The sequence below is a fragment of the Colossoma macropomum genome, unplaced genomic scaffold (assembly GCF_904425465.1).
Source record: "Colossoma macropomum unplaced genomic scaffold, Colossoma_macropomum, whole genome shotgun sequence".
Classification (NCBI taxonomy): domain Eukaryota; kingdom Metazoa; phylum Chordata; class Actinopteri; order Characiformes; family Serrasalmidae; genus Colossoma; species Colossoma macropomum.
Genome location: NW_023494796.1, coordinates 29872583 through 29886071, shown reverse-complemented (window position 1 = coordinate 29886071; position 13489 = coordinate 29872583). Strand labels below are relative to the sequence as shown.

General features: G+C 41.2%; 1 protein-coding gene across 1 annotated transcript in view; it reads left to right on the top strand.

Moving 5' to 3' along the window:
• LOC118816733 (serine/threonine-protein kinase MARK1-like) overlaps positions 1-13489 on the top strand; it is a 96297-nt gene that overhangs the window by 31633 nt on the left and 51175 nt on the right. Inside the window, exon 3 of the mRNA XM_036583292.1 lies at positions 3523-3576. Coding sequence (XP_036439185.1) covers positions 3523-3576 — 54 coding nt within the window. The remainder of the gene's footprint in view (positions 1-3522; positions 3577-13489) is intronic.

The following is a 13489-nucleotide window of genomic DNA, read 5'->3' as shown; positions in this document are numbered from 1 at the left end:
ACTGACGCTTTTGGATCAGCGTCGCCACAATCAACAATAATAATAAAGCTTACTTGATCTCTGCTCCTTTGTCATTAGTTCATCAAGCTGATCAAACTACTCAGGCCGCTGGTGTTCGGCCAGAAATCAAACACAGATCTTCACTATTATTTTAAGGCTCGCCTGTCGTTTTTATCAGGGACCGACATTTAGAGCAATAAGTCAGACGTTAAAACAGGCAGATTATACTGACGGTACAGCGCTACTGATGAATTCCCTCGTTTGGTCGTAAAATGCGTCCCACCAGCAGTGAACTGAACCGGTTTGGTTGGAAGCAGACCGAGACCCGCGGGTCTCACCTGTTTGATGCAGACCCGAATACGGGTGGAGTGTTCATAAACGTCAGAACGGAGCGAACTAAAGAAAAAAGTTTGATAGATCCGTACCAAGCAAGGTAGGAGAAACGCAGCGAGGAACGTACCCGTCTCAGGCTAACTGCATTGTCTGAAACTGATGACCCCCTTGGGGTCTCGCCCCAGTAGGCCATGCCTGGTAAACCTCCAACGGGAGGCATCAGATGCCCAAACCACCTCAACTGGCTCCTCTCAGTGTGGAGGAGTAGCGGCTCTGCTTCGAGCTCCTCACCCTATCAAGTAGAGTGCAGCCCGCTCACTTCTGCCGCTTGTATACCCAAAGCTCATGACCACAGGTGAGGGCTGGGATGTAGACTGACAGGTAAACGGAGAGCTTTGCCTTATGGCTCAGCTCCCTCTTCACCACTACAGTGACCCCATTACTGCTGCCGCCTGCGGCCGATCTCACCATCCCTCTTCCCATCAGTCATAAACAAGACCCCCAGATACTTAAACTCCTCCACCTGGGGCAGGTCCTCAGCTCTTGCCTGGAGTGGCCATGCCATCCTTTTCCGGGCCGGGACCATGGATCACTTAATCAATCAAGTTTTATTTGCATAGTGCTTTTCTACAGTGGGCGTTGTCACAAAGCAGCTTTACCGAAAATCCGGGTCCAAACCTCAGATGAGGAAGCCGTGGCAGGAAAACTTCCTCAGAGCAAGAGGAAGTAACCTTGAGAGTAACCAAGACTCAGAAGGCGTTCTGTTCCACCTCGTGTCCACCTCGTTGTTTCTATACTCACTGTCCATTTTATCAGCTCCACTGACCGTATAGTTTCACTTTGTAGTTCTACAGTTACAGACTGTAGTCCATCTGTTTCTCTGCATACTTTGCTACCCTGTTCTTCAGTGGTCAGGACCCCCACAGGACCCCCACAGAGCAGGTATTATTTGGGTGGTGGGTCATTCTCAGCACTGCAGTGACTCACTGTCACACTGTCCACTCTATTAGACACTCCTACCTTGTCAGTCCACCTTGTAGATGTAAAGTCAGAGACGATAGCTCATCTGCTGCTGCACAGTTTGTGTTGGTCATCCTCTAGTCCTTCATCAGCGGTCACAGGACGCTGCCCACAGGACGCTGTTGGCTGGATGGTTTTGGTCCTCAGTCCAGCAGCGACACTGAGGCGCCACTCATGGTCACTAGCATACCCAGAAAAATGACCATTTCTTTCTCTATTTTTTCCCATTTTCACACTCACAGTGGAGTAAATTACACTTTTAAAAAGCTTTCATTTTCCTCTTTTAGCCTGGACATTTCCATCTCCTGCACTCTGGAGACTGAGCTGCATCACTTCTTCTGTGAGTCATTTGCTTTAAGGGTTTTCTGTGCAAGTGACCAGCAGTGTTGAGCTGATTTGCTGATAAGTGCTGGCAGTGTCTGCTCGTAATGTAATATGCTGTGTGAACCACAGTGCATGTGGGGAAGTCACATGTTTGTTGCATGACGGCTGTCACTTACTCAATTAAACTTAATTACTTTAAAAAAGAGTCGAGTCAAATTTACCATCTCGATGAAACAGCAGTGATTAGTTAGGGTTTTCAGAATCTCTGACTGGTCTTTCTTTCTGTGAGAAACAGAGTCTGATGGACGCTTTTTGCCAGTAAAGTGTTTTGGAATGTTTGAAAGGCTCTGGATTGTTAGCTACTGTGATTTAAGTCTGTTTCTGTTGTCTGACCTTTTTCAGAACTCATAAAAATAATCAGTATTTGTATTTTAATAGATTTTGACAGCTCAAGTTTGTACATCATTGACTCCCAGAACTTGAGCTGGCAAGATTTTGAAAAAAACACACTGATCCCTTGTATTCCTAGTACGAACCACTGAAATTTCATATGTAAGAAAGTATATTTTTCCTAAAGTATGAGGTCAATAAAGTACTTATACTTTGATATTTGCTTTAACATGATGTGATGGATGGATGGATGGATGGATAGATGGATAGGTAGATAGATGGATAGACAGATCGACAGACAGACAGACAGATCACTTTATTAATCCTAGAGGGAAAGTTGTCTATTACAGCAACACAATATACAGTAAAGTGCAAAACAAGAGCAAAAGTACTGCCGTAGGCTATTATACAGATTCAGAAATAGAAGTAAAGATATATAAAAGTAAAATTGCACAAATATTATGCAGGTGACAGTGCAGTTGTGCAGATCACATCCAATGAATGAACAGAGTGACTAAACACTGTAAACAATAACATATGTTAACAGTTTTGCAATATGTCTGGGTGTATAAACAAAGTGGCCATGCAGTATGCAATATATATGGATGTATAAACAAAGTGGCCATGCAATATGCAATATATATGGATGTATAAACAAAGTGGCCATGCAAAATCCAATATGTATGGATGTATAAACAAAGTGGCAGTGCAATATGCAATATATATGGATGTATAAACAAAGTGGCAGTGCAATGTGTATGGATGTATAAACAAAGTGGCAGTGCAATATCCAATATGTATGGATGTATAAACAAAGTGGCAGTGCAATATATATGGATGTATAAACAAAGTGGCAGTGCAATGTGTATGGATGTATAAACAAAGTGGCAGTGCAATATCCAATATGTATGGATGTATAAACAAAGTGGCAGTGCAATATGCAATATATATGGATGTATAAACAAAGTGGCAGTGCAATATGCAATATATATGGATGTATAAACAAAGTGGCAGTGCAATATGCAATATATATGGATGTATAAACAAAGTGGCAGTGCAATGTGTATGGATGTATAAACAAAGTGGCAGTGCAATATCCAATATGTATGGATGTATAAACAAAGTGGAGGAGAGCATCATTAAGGCTTGGTTGCCAGAGTTTTTGAACTCATTGGAAAACCAAACCCTGGTCAGCCTTCGCTTATGACCTCTCCTGGCACCATGAAGTCCAGTGCGGCTTTGAATGGCTTAATCTCTTTTGTGCATCAGTGCAGTCAATGGCTTGAGCCTTGTGTAAGTGCGTTACGGTGCACAGAGGTGCGTAAGAGTCTCTGAGAGCTGTTAAAGCATTTCCTGTGCATTGTTAATTCAGCTTAGTTCATTAAAACCGTCTGTCTGTATTTAACACTGAGCTCAAGATGAAAAACTATAACTTTATCTCCATTTTCCCTACAGGTGGCTGTCAAGATCATAGACAAAACCCAGCTGAACCCCACTAGTCTACAAAAGGTAAGGCTTCCCTCTTGTTCGGCCGGTCATTTAATTTTGTGTTCTTATCCCGTCAGTCCATATTATGAGCCTGACGGAGTGGCCAAGCTCCATTTAGGCTCTTTCAAATAACAGTGCTTTTCTGGTCCTTCACAAATCGCCATTCGAATTAAATGGGCAATTGCAAAATGATTAAATCATTTAATTGTGGGACCATTAAGGCAATGCCACTCTCCAGCACGTAATCGAAATATCAAGTGTTTTCCCCGCTGAGTGTCTGAAATGTTGCAATTTGCTCCCCATGTCACAGAACAGCCGGATATCTAATTTCATTATCTCTAAGTGGATACCTTTTATTCGGGCTACATGAAAGGGTCTGTCTGGTTGTCCCTCTGTTCTCCCCTGTTGCACAGATTTTCCATTGCTCCTATAATTCGACATGGATTGCGGACTCAGAGCAGTACTAGTAGGATGCTGTGAAGTCTTCACCATTTCTCAGCTTTCTAAGTATAACGTTCACTGAAACAAAGACAAAGTGTACATGTTATCCAAATGTTTTGGGGACAAATTACACGAATGTTTAATATGCCAGTTCCGCGTTCTCCTCATTATGGACGTCATAGTGACCTATGCTGATGCGTACCGTCGCTGTTGGACAAAAACTTTGTATCTCCAAAGTGGTAGCTTTACCGACAAAGAAAAAACAGTCATAAATTTCTATGGAAGTTACTGTAAATAGATTTTATCCAAAGCAATTTTGGACCATTTCTGTCAAAAATGGAGATTAAAGAATGAGAATGAAGGTTTGTCATGTGCTGCTCTGTATGCCGAGAGACGTCTGAGGCCAGTATCAGTTCTGTCTTTCTGTATTGTGTTACTGAAGCGTATGACAGCTGCAGAGGCAGCTTAGCTGCACGTCCCACTTTAACGCTTAACAGTTCTCACGTTATATCCTTTTGAGTCCGTACAGTCTCAGTGTTTGACCTGTTCCACAGTCCATTGTTGTGCTGTTGCTGTAGCTAATCCTGCCATTTGTCCTGTATTTACTAATGTATGTTGCTTCCTTTCACCAAGCCTGCTGTCGAATGGTGTCCTCGTTACACCTTGACGCTAGTGTTACGCTATACTGTACACTGTTTGTGAAATAATGGGAAATAATTCAGAGAACAGTTGTAGGTCTGTCACAGTCTCGAGTGTAGCTGGTGATTTAATGCCATATAAATAATTTTGATTAACAATTTGTCCCAGATGTTACTCAAGAAGAGTTTTTTTTGCCTTCTTTTATTTATTATATTATTTTCTTTTTATTATGAAAAGTCTTTTACAAAGAAAAAATTACATGGAGTAACATTGAATCAAACAATTGTATCAGTATTTCAATTAGCACCACAGTAAAGCAGTTACATTTAAATGGTGTATATCAATAACAGTACATTGTGATAAAAAGGATAAAAAGGAAACATTACAAACAACATATCGCTGTTGTCGGAAGAAAACCTTGTATCTCCATTTTTGTCGTTTTTCAGGTTTTGACATAATTTGAAAATGCCTGTTGCTCTTTACATTATTTGTAAATTTCATGAAGAACGGACCAAACGAAACGGCCCAAAATGACCTGGAAAAATGTCTGATTCCATCGACTTACATTAAAATTAAAGTAGGTTTTTTCCTTCTCCTGTTACTGTTTTGGAGATACAAGGTTTTCTTCAGACAACAGTGATATACACATGAAATAAACGTTCTTTATAAACCAAATCGTCAAAATTTCTGACATTCTCTTAAAATTAGGATCCCAATTCTCCCTAAAACTATTACAAATTTACAAATTGTGAAGCGTATTCTGTAATAGAGAGGAGAGGAAATGAGAAGGGAGGTCAAAGAAAACCTGCATGTGGTCTCTTTGTCGGGGTCTTACATAAACTAACCATTTAGGCCCTGCTTTTATTTATATACGGGTGATTCTAACAAACTGGTCAAAAGTCAGAGCTGAAAACACATTTCAGATGTTTAACTGACTTGGACTTTACTCTGAAATCCTTTTGCTTTGAGTGACCCTGTACCTCAATTATGTTTATTTTGGTTCATTGTGCTTCATTAGTGACTCTACCCAGTACATGACTCACAAACACAGATTTGAATAGTTTATACGCGTAAAATCTGAATATTTTTGTTAAAACACAAAAAAGTTTACTTACTTGCAGAAAATCTGTGTTTCTGGGGTGACAATTCTTAATGTTACTGATTTTCAGACTTTGGGACACATTTACTTCAAAACGATGGGATCTAACTGATCACCCTGTGGCTGTGAGGGACAGGGATGTGGCTAAAATAAGGCTCCGCCCACATACTAAAATTCTGTGTTTGGGTAATGATATGAAAAGGTGAGACAGCATTTTTGCAGTAGTTTTTAAGTTAAAAATCAGCTCATGATGAATCTAAATTGTTCGGCTTCATTTAAAAGAAGGCAATAAAATCTTAAAAAAAATGAAAAAGTAAAAATCATTTCTACAAATGTAAATTTTTAGGGGTTCGGGTTTGGGGCAGACTTCTCCCCATAGAGAGTACCCTTGGTCTTTTTTAATAGTTTGGACCACAGTTTGAACTAATTTGTCATTTACCCCAACCCAATAGATGAAACACCCAAATCAGACTTATCGTTGAAGTGATCTAGATGCTAAAATGCCATTAATATGTAAAATAAAAATCGCATCTGTGAGATTATCTTGAGCTCTGGTTTCCACGTCTTTTTAGCTCTGATCTTTGGCTCTGCCTCTGATGCGTTAGAGGATGACCCAGGTTTTGTTGAGGAAACTATGAGGCTTGTCATTTCAGGCGCTTCACTTCCAAGACTCTTGAGGTTGAGGTGGCTAAAAATAGCCAGGCTGGCCCATCAATTACTAAGCCATGAGAGAAAACAAGAGAGAGAGAGATACACGAGGAGAGTGTGTGTGTGTGTGTGAGTGTGTGTGTGTGTGTGTGTGTGTGTGTGTGTGTGTGTGTGTGTGTGTTTTACTCACAGAGAGGTTTGCTAATTTTATCTCAGTTTGCCCACCATCACCATCTGCAGGTATTGCTTATGGAGACTGTCAGCCTGAGGTTTTTAGCGTTCTTGTTAAGTTTGCCTCTATAAACAATTGCTGGGCCTTAGCCTCACTGAAATATGATAGAAAGGTTTATAGCTAATGTCTGAAATCTTTGTTAGTGATGTAAATGACTATTTTGATATATTTCTGAGCAATTTTGCTCCAGTATGTTGCGCTGCAGCCTATCAGCAGGTCTTATTTAGTAGCGTGAAAACTGCTGGCAATTTTTTAAATCTGCGCTTAAAGGGGGAAAAACCTAAAATCAAAGTGTTTTATGATTGACAGGAAAAACTTGGTCTGGTTGTTTCTGCGATTGTACAGGGTGATTCAAAAAGATTCATCCGATTTCAAAGCGCTATATTTTTACAACCGTGAGGCGCCTAGGAACCAATCACAATCCAATTGAAAGAGGGGGTCATAGAGTTTCTGACTGTCAGTGGAAGATGGCTCCCTTCAGTCTGAGAGGAGATGAGACCCCTGAGCAGAAAGTGCTCTGTGTTCTTCACTTCAATAAGAGTGAATCCGTCATAACTGTGCAACATGATTTTCGTGGGCAGTGAAGCTCCAACAGCTCAGAGCGTTCGTCGTTGGTTCCACAACACTGGATGATCTCCGAAATCACACTGAAAGAGCTGTGAGTGCAGCGACACCCGACATGCTCAGTCGAGTATGGGATGAATTTGACTATGGTGTTGATGTTGTCTGTACAGCTGGAGGAGGTTCAGATTCAGCACTTGTACAATTACATAATAAACTTTATGCTCATTTAAACCATTTACAGTTCACTGCATTGTTCTGTAATGATTTACAAGTGAAATAAATCATTTTGAAATCAGATTAATCTTTTTCCATCACCCTGTATAGTGTACAGTGTACAAAACCATAATGACTGGCAAAAGTGGATAACATTAACACTTAATTAGACTCGTTTACTCTAATAATGTCTGCTACAATGAGCAAAATTCACTTCCCTAATATAAAGCCATTTTTACTGTATTTTAGTAAGGTTAAAGCTTCCTCGGTGGCCACGAAGTGTGCAGAAAAACATTCTTTCTAACAAAGATGTGTAGTTAAGCATAATTTTTAACAATAATAATTTATAGGTTGAATTATATTTGGGTAGACGTCTGCACACTTGGGTGCACCACCAAAGAATGACCTACATGTGGGAAACACTGTACGAACTCTAGGCCAGTGTTTCCAATATTTTGGACGCAGCGCTGTGTGCAATTTAGCACTTCCCCTGTTGTTACGCCTGATGTGAATCATCAGCTAATTACCAAACCCCTTGTGATGAATCAGGTGTTACAGCAGGAAGAGTGTGAAACAGGATACACTGTACAAGGTAGTCAACGGTTTAATAATATGTGTGACTATAAATCGCGCACAAATGCATATCGCTGCCATGGATATGTTAATAGAATATATTAAGAAAGCCTTGGATCCCCTTCCTTTGTCCTTAATGATGGCATAATAATAACAATTATCTTTTCAAATGCCTCCCTTCCTCTGTACCTCGCTATTTTAATGAATGAGTGTGTGGAGCAGCGTAGAAAGCATTCTGTAAGGGGGAAATAGAAAGCCAGCTGGGGCGTAACTGTAGGATTGTATTGCACCAAGAGCAGGTCCAGTTCCGGAAAGGGAGCAAGCTTTTCAGAACAAGAATGAAGCCATATTCACTGACGGGCTCAACAATGACTTTCATAATCTTATTTATTTTCTCTGTTGTATTGGTCCTTATATTCATTCAGCCGTTCAGTCTTTCGTTCATGCATTCATCGTAGGGCTGCTCGATTAATCTTTTCACCCTTCTTGTGATATGAGTACCCAGGATGAACACATCATTAAGGCTGTGATGACAGAATGGATCTAATTATTTTACATACGAAGGTGTTGTAATTAGCTGGGAGCTTCTAACATTAGAACAGCTGTATACTCCGTAAAATGAGTGACTTAACCACTCTGCTATAAAGCCAATGACGAAGTGCACACACACAAAAAAGACTTTATTATTAACTAACTTAAACAGTGTATAATAATACTTCAGTTGTGATGTCTGTTATAACAATAATGGATACTGTCACAAAAAACCTGCATCATCATAAGCAGTGTTGCTCAGCTCTGGTCCTGGAGGTCCACTGTCCTGCACACTTTAGGGCTCTCCCTGCCTTAACACAGCCACCTTAACTCAATACTTGACTGTTATTGAGCTGATTAGTTGGATCAAGGAAAACACTAGAAAGTGCAGTGGTTTTTTCTAGGCTTATATGGAAAAGAAAACATGCTTGAAGATGAGCTATTAAGTTTTGTTTTGGTTTTTTTGCCCAGTTTACTGCCAGTTTACTTGTGGCACTCTTACTAGCTAGTCCGGTCCCACTGCAGATCGCTTCACATGATGTCACCAAGCCAGGTGCTTCCTCTGAGACACATGAAGCTCCACGGTGTCGTTTTAAGCTGTTGCTAATCCAGTGTCATTGAAGAGCTCAACATATTTGGAGGAGAACACTAACTGCCAATTCACATCGTGTTGGCTAACATCATACAAAGTGATTGGAGAGGGGGCAGAGGGTCGTCCCACCCACTCAGAGAGGGCGAGGCCAATTACGCTGTCTTGGACTTCCAGTCATGGTTAACAGAAGCATTGCCAGGGGTCAATGCTTAGATCGTTGCACCACTTGGGAGCCTCTAGAACTTCATTATTCTTATTTCGCACTTTGCACAACAATGAATGGTGCTTTTGTTATTTTGCATTGTTTGCTCAGGTTGTGTACTCGTTGCACAGCCAGTCAGACTCACAATTTTTTTTTCAACTTATTTATGTCCATATTGCGCCGCCCTATTTAATTCATTCATTCATTTATTTATTTCTTTAATTCGGTCTTGGCTCTCTCACTCATTGTTCATCTTTCTTTCTTTCTTATTTCACAATGAACCATTGATTGAAATTGAGAGGGTTGGAATTTTAGAGGACTGTGAACGACTTGCCACATTTACATGCACAAAATAGCCTGATCAGGTTCTTTGTTGGTCTAAGAAACTGAGCTGAACCGAGAGCTGTATAAAACATTTGTCCATTTAGCGGCTTCAGCAGTGTGTTTGTTTTGGTGTCCATAAAACTGTCAGAACTGCAGAAAGTGCCACGGAAAACTGTGTGAGAGTGGAGCGATCTGAGTCTCTGCATGTCTAAATCTACACCGATCAAACATAACATTACGACCACCTCCTTGTTTCTACGCTCATTGTCCATTTTATCAGCTCCACTTACTATATAGGTGCACTTTGTAGTTCTACAGTTACAGACTGTAGTCCATCTGTTTCCCTGATACTTTGTTAGCCCCCTTTTACCCTGTTCTTCAGTGATCAGGACCCCCATGGACCCTCACAGAGCAGGTACTATCTGGGTGGTGGATCATTCTCAGCACTGCAGTAACACTGACATGGTGGTGGTGTGTTAGTGTGTGTTGCGCTGGTCTGAGTGGATCAGACACAGCAGTGCTGCTGGAGTTTTTATGTATCTTGAATAGTCTGGCCAGTATCAGCCTGGAACAGGTGTTAATCATGCTAAATGATTGTCATCCAAAGTATGTACAGTTATCTGTGTTTGCATCAGGACACTGATACTGGTGGCTGTGGTTAGTCAATGAGAGCAAACTAAAGCACGTCTGTCTGATCTCAGTCCTGAAGTCGTGAGTCAGGCTTGTTGGGAAAGGGCCTCAGGTGAGGCCGCTAAGTCACGGGCCAATCAAGGACAAACAGCTCTGCACAAGTCTTCGCTCTTCAGCGGACGGGACGACAAGGCTAGGCTCCTCATTCTGGATACAGAAAGCCATTGTGCCTGCCTGTGAGTCATCGCTGGGCATTGTTCTCTCATCTCCTGGGCCCACACTTCTTGCCTCGTTCATCCCTGAGCCCGTCTTACAGTTCTCTGAGTCATGAGAGGGATGACGAGTGCACAGTTGGTTCTCCAGACCTACAAAAACAGATTTCAAACTACTACATTTCACAGAGACAGATTTTATTGGTGTTATTCTTTCTCGTCAGGAATGAAGTTCTTTGGGCTGATCAGCCACCAATAGTTACAGCGAAAGTGTGAATATAAGAAACAAAAACACTTGATAGCCAAGAGTTGAAAAGTTGGGACACTGAGCAGAATGTAAATAAAAATAAAATGCAATGATGTGCAAATCGTGCAAACCATTTTTTTTAAAGGAAAATAGTACAAAGACAACATATCAAACATTTGAAACTGAGAAAGTTTTTTTTTGTTTTGTTTTTTTTTTGATATATGCCCATTTTGAATTTGATGCCAACAACATGTTCCAAAAAAGTTGGGACGGGGGCCTGTTTACCGCTGTGTTTCATCAGCTCTTCTTTAAACAGTCTGTAAGAATTTGGGGACTGAGGAGACACTGCTGTAGTTTTGAAAGTGAAATATTTTCCTGTTCTTGTTTGATACAGAATTTAAGCTGCTCAACAGTTCAGGGTCTCCTTTGTCGTATTTTTCATTTCATAATGTGTTGGACGGCAGGCAGGTCAGTTTAGCACCTGGACTCTTTTAATATGGAGCAGTGCTGTTGTGTTAATATGGAGCAATGCTGTTTAGCATCGCCTTGCTGAAATAATCAAGGCCTTCCCTGAAAAAGACGTCATCTGGATGGCAGTATATGTTGCCGAAACATGTGTATATCGTTCAGCATTAATGATGCCTTCATAGATGTGCACGTCACCCATGCCATGTGCACTAATGCCCCCCCTATACCATCATGAATACTGGCTTTAGAACTGTGCACTGAATACAAGCTGAGTGGTCTTCAGCCCAGAGGACACAGTGTCCGTGATTTCCAAAAAACATTTCAAATGTTGATTTATCGGACCACAGGACACTTTTCCACTTCCGCTCAGTCCATTTAACATGAGCTCAGGCCCAGAGAAGGTGGCAGCGTTTCTGGATCTTGTTTATGTACAGTTTCTTCTTTGCGTTTTAGAGTTTTAACTTGCATTTGTGGATGCAGCGACGAACTGTTTTCAAATACAGTGTTTTTCAGAAGTGTTTCTGAGCTCATTCAGTGATTTCCACTACAGAATCATGCCTGTTTTTAATGCAGTGCTGCCTGAGGGCCCAAAAATCACGGCCAGCAAATACTGGTATTTGGCCTTGTCCCTTACACACAGAGATTTCTCCAGATTCTCTGAATCTTTTAATGTTATTAAAAGTGCTGTAGATGATGAAATCCCCAAGTTCTTTGCTATTTAATGTTGACAAACTTTATTCTTGAGTTGTTGCACTGTTTGATCATGCAGTCTCTCACAGAGTGGTGATCCCTCCTCATCTTTACTTCTGAAAGACCCTGCTCTTTTTGTACTCAGTCATGTTACTGACCTGTTGCCAATTAACCAGCAGGTGTTTTGTTGTGCATTGCACAACTTTACCAGCCTTTTGTTGCAACTTTTTTGGAATGTGTTGTTGGCATCAAATTCAAAATGGGTAAATATTTTTAATGAATAATAACATTTCTCGGTTTCAACGTCTGATTTGTTGTTTTTGTACTATTTACAAATAAATTTAGGGTTTAAATGATTTGCACATTATTGCATTTTGTTTTTATTTACATTTTGCACAGCGTCCCAACTTTTTTGGAAATGGTGTTGTAGTTGTAGGTACTTTGTAACCGTCTGCCAAGTAATTCATTGGGATCATTCAAAGTGGTTTGATGTGAAATGGTGCATTGCAGACAAACGTACTGACTTAGGAACGTAACTATGTGCTACCTTTCGTCTGCTGGCGAGTATCAGAAATGGCTTGGTGGTATCGATCATAGGTGTCGCAGCATTTTCATAGTTACCAAGATGTTTGGGTGCTTTTTCTTATGGTTCTGTAATGTACAGTGTACACACAGAGAAACCGGCCCTGCTAACTGAACTCCAGGTAGTTTAACTCTGCTGATAAAGGACTGTGTGCGTTATATACAGCTGTTTGGCTCAGAAAGGCCACTTATGCTATAATAGTTCGAATGGAGACAGAAAGACTGTAATGCATTGTGCATCACGGCCTCTCCCGTCTGCCCTCGACTCGCGTGTTGATCTTCTATAGCTGAAAAGCCTGAGCGCACTCATGCGCCGCATACCAATCCCTGCATTTCCCCACCAGCTCTCTCGACCCAAAGGCCACATCACAGCGCATTAATCACACACGCCACAAACGGCCCGCCGTCCCCACGGCGTTAACCATGTTTTTAAAGCCGCATTTGACTCCTTTAAAGTTCGGATGCGAATCTGCTACCAGCCCCTCTGTAGCTGACACACCTATCAAAGCTCAGCGGTTCAGAAGGCTGCTGACTCACGGCTTCACGGTGAGGTTAAAATGAAGGGTAAGTGGGGGGGAGGGGAGGGGGGAGGGGGGGATACTGAGCTTAAGGTTGTGTGAGGGCAGAAAGAAGGCGGTGCAGACGTTTGTGTGAGGCTGGAGTGGGCAGGCTCTGAAAGCTGACCCCTGTGAGGTCGTATTTACAGAGGTGGCGTATCTGTGTTTAAGCGTCTTTGTTTATTTGTCTTCTTTATCTGTTTGTTTGTTTGTTTGTTATGTGTATATTTTGTCATGAGCTGTAATGGAGGACGAATACATGTTCGGTTCTGCACATGTTTTATTCATACTATAGAATAAGGTTCTATATAGAGCCATGAACACTCGAAGAAGAAAATGGTGCTATTTAGAACCATGACGGGTCAACAATCCTCTAAACACTTAAAAATGATGCTTCTGCAAGGGTTCCTTAGTAAAGAAAATGGTTCTCTGTAGAACAATGAACACTCAAAGAACACCCAGCCATAATGGAAGACAAATGTTAGGTTCT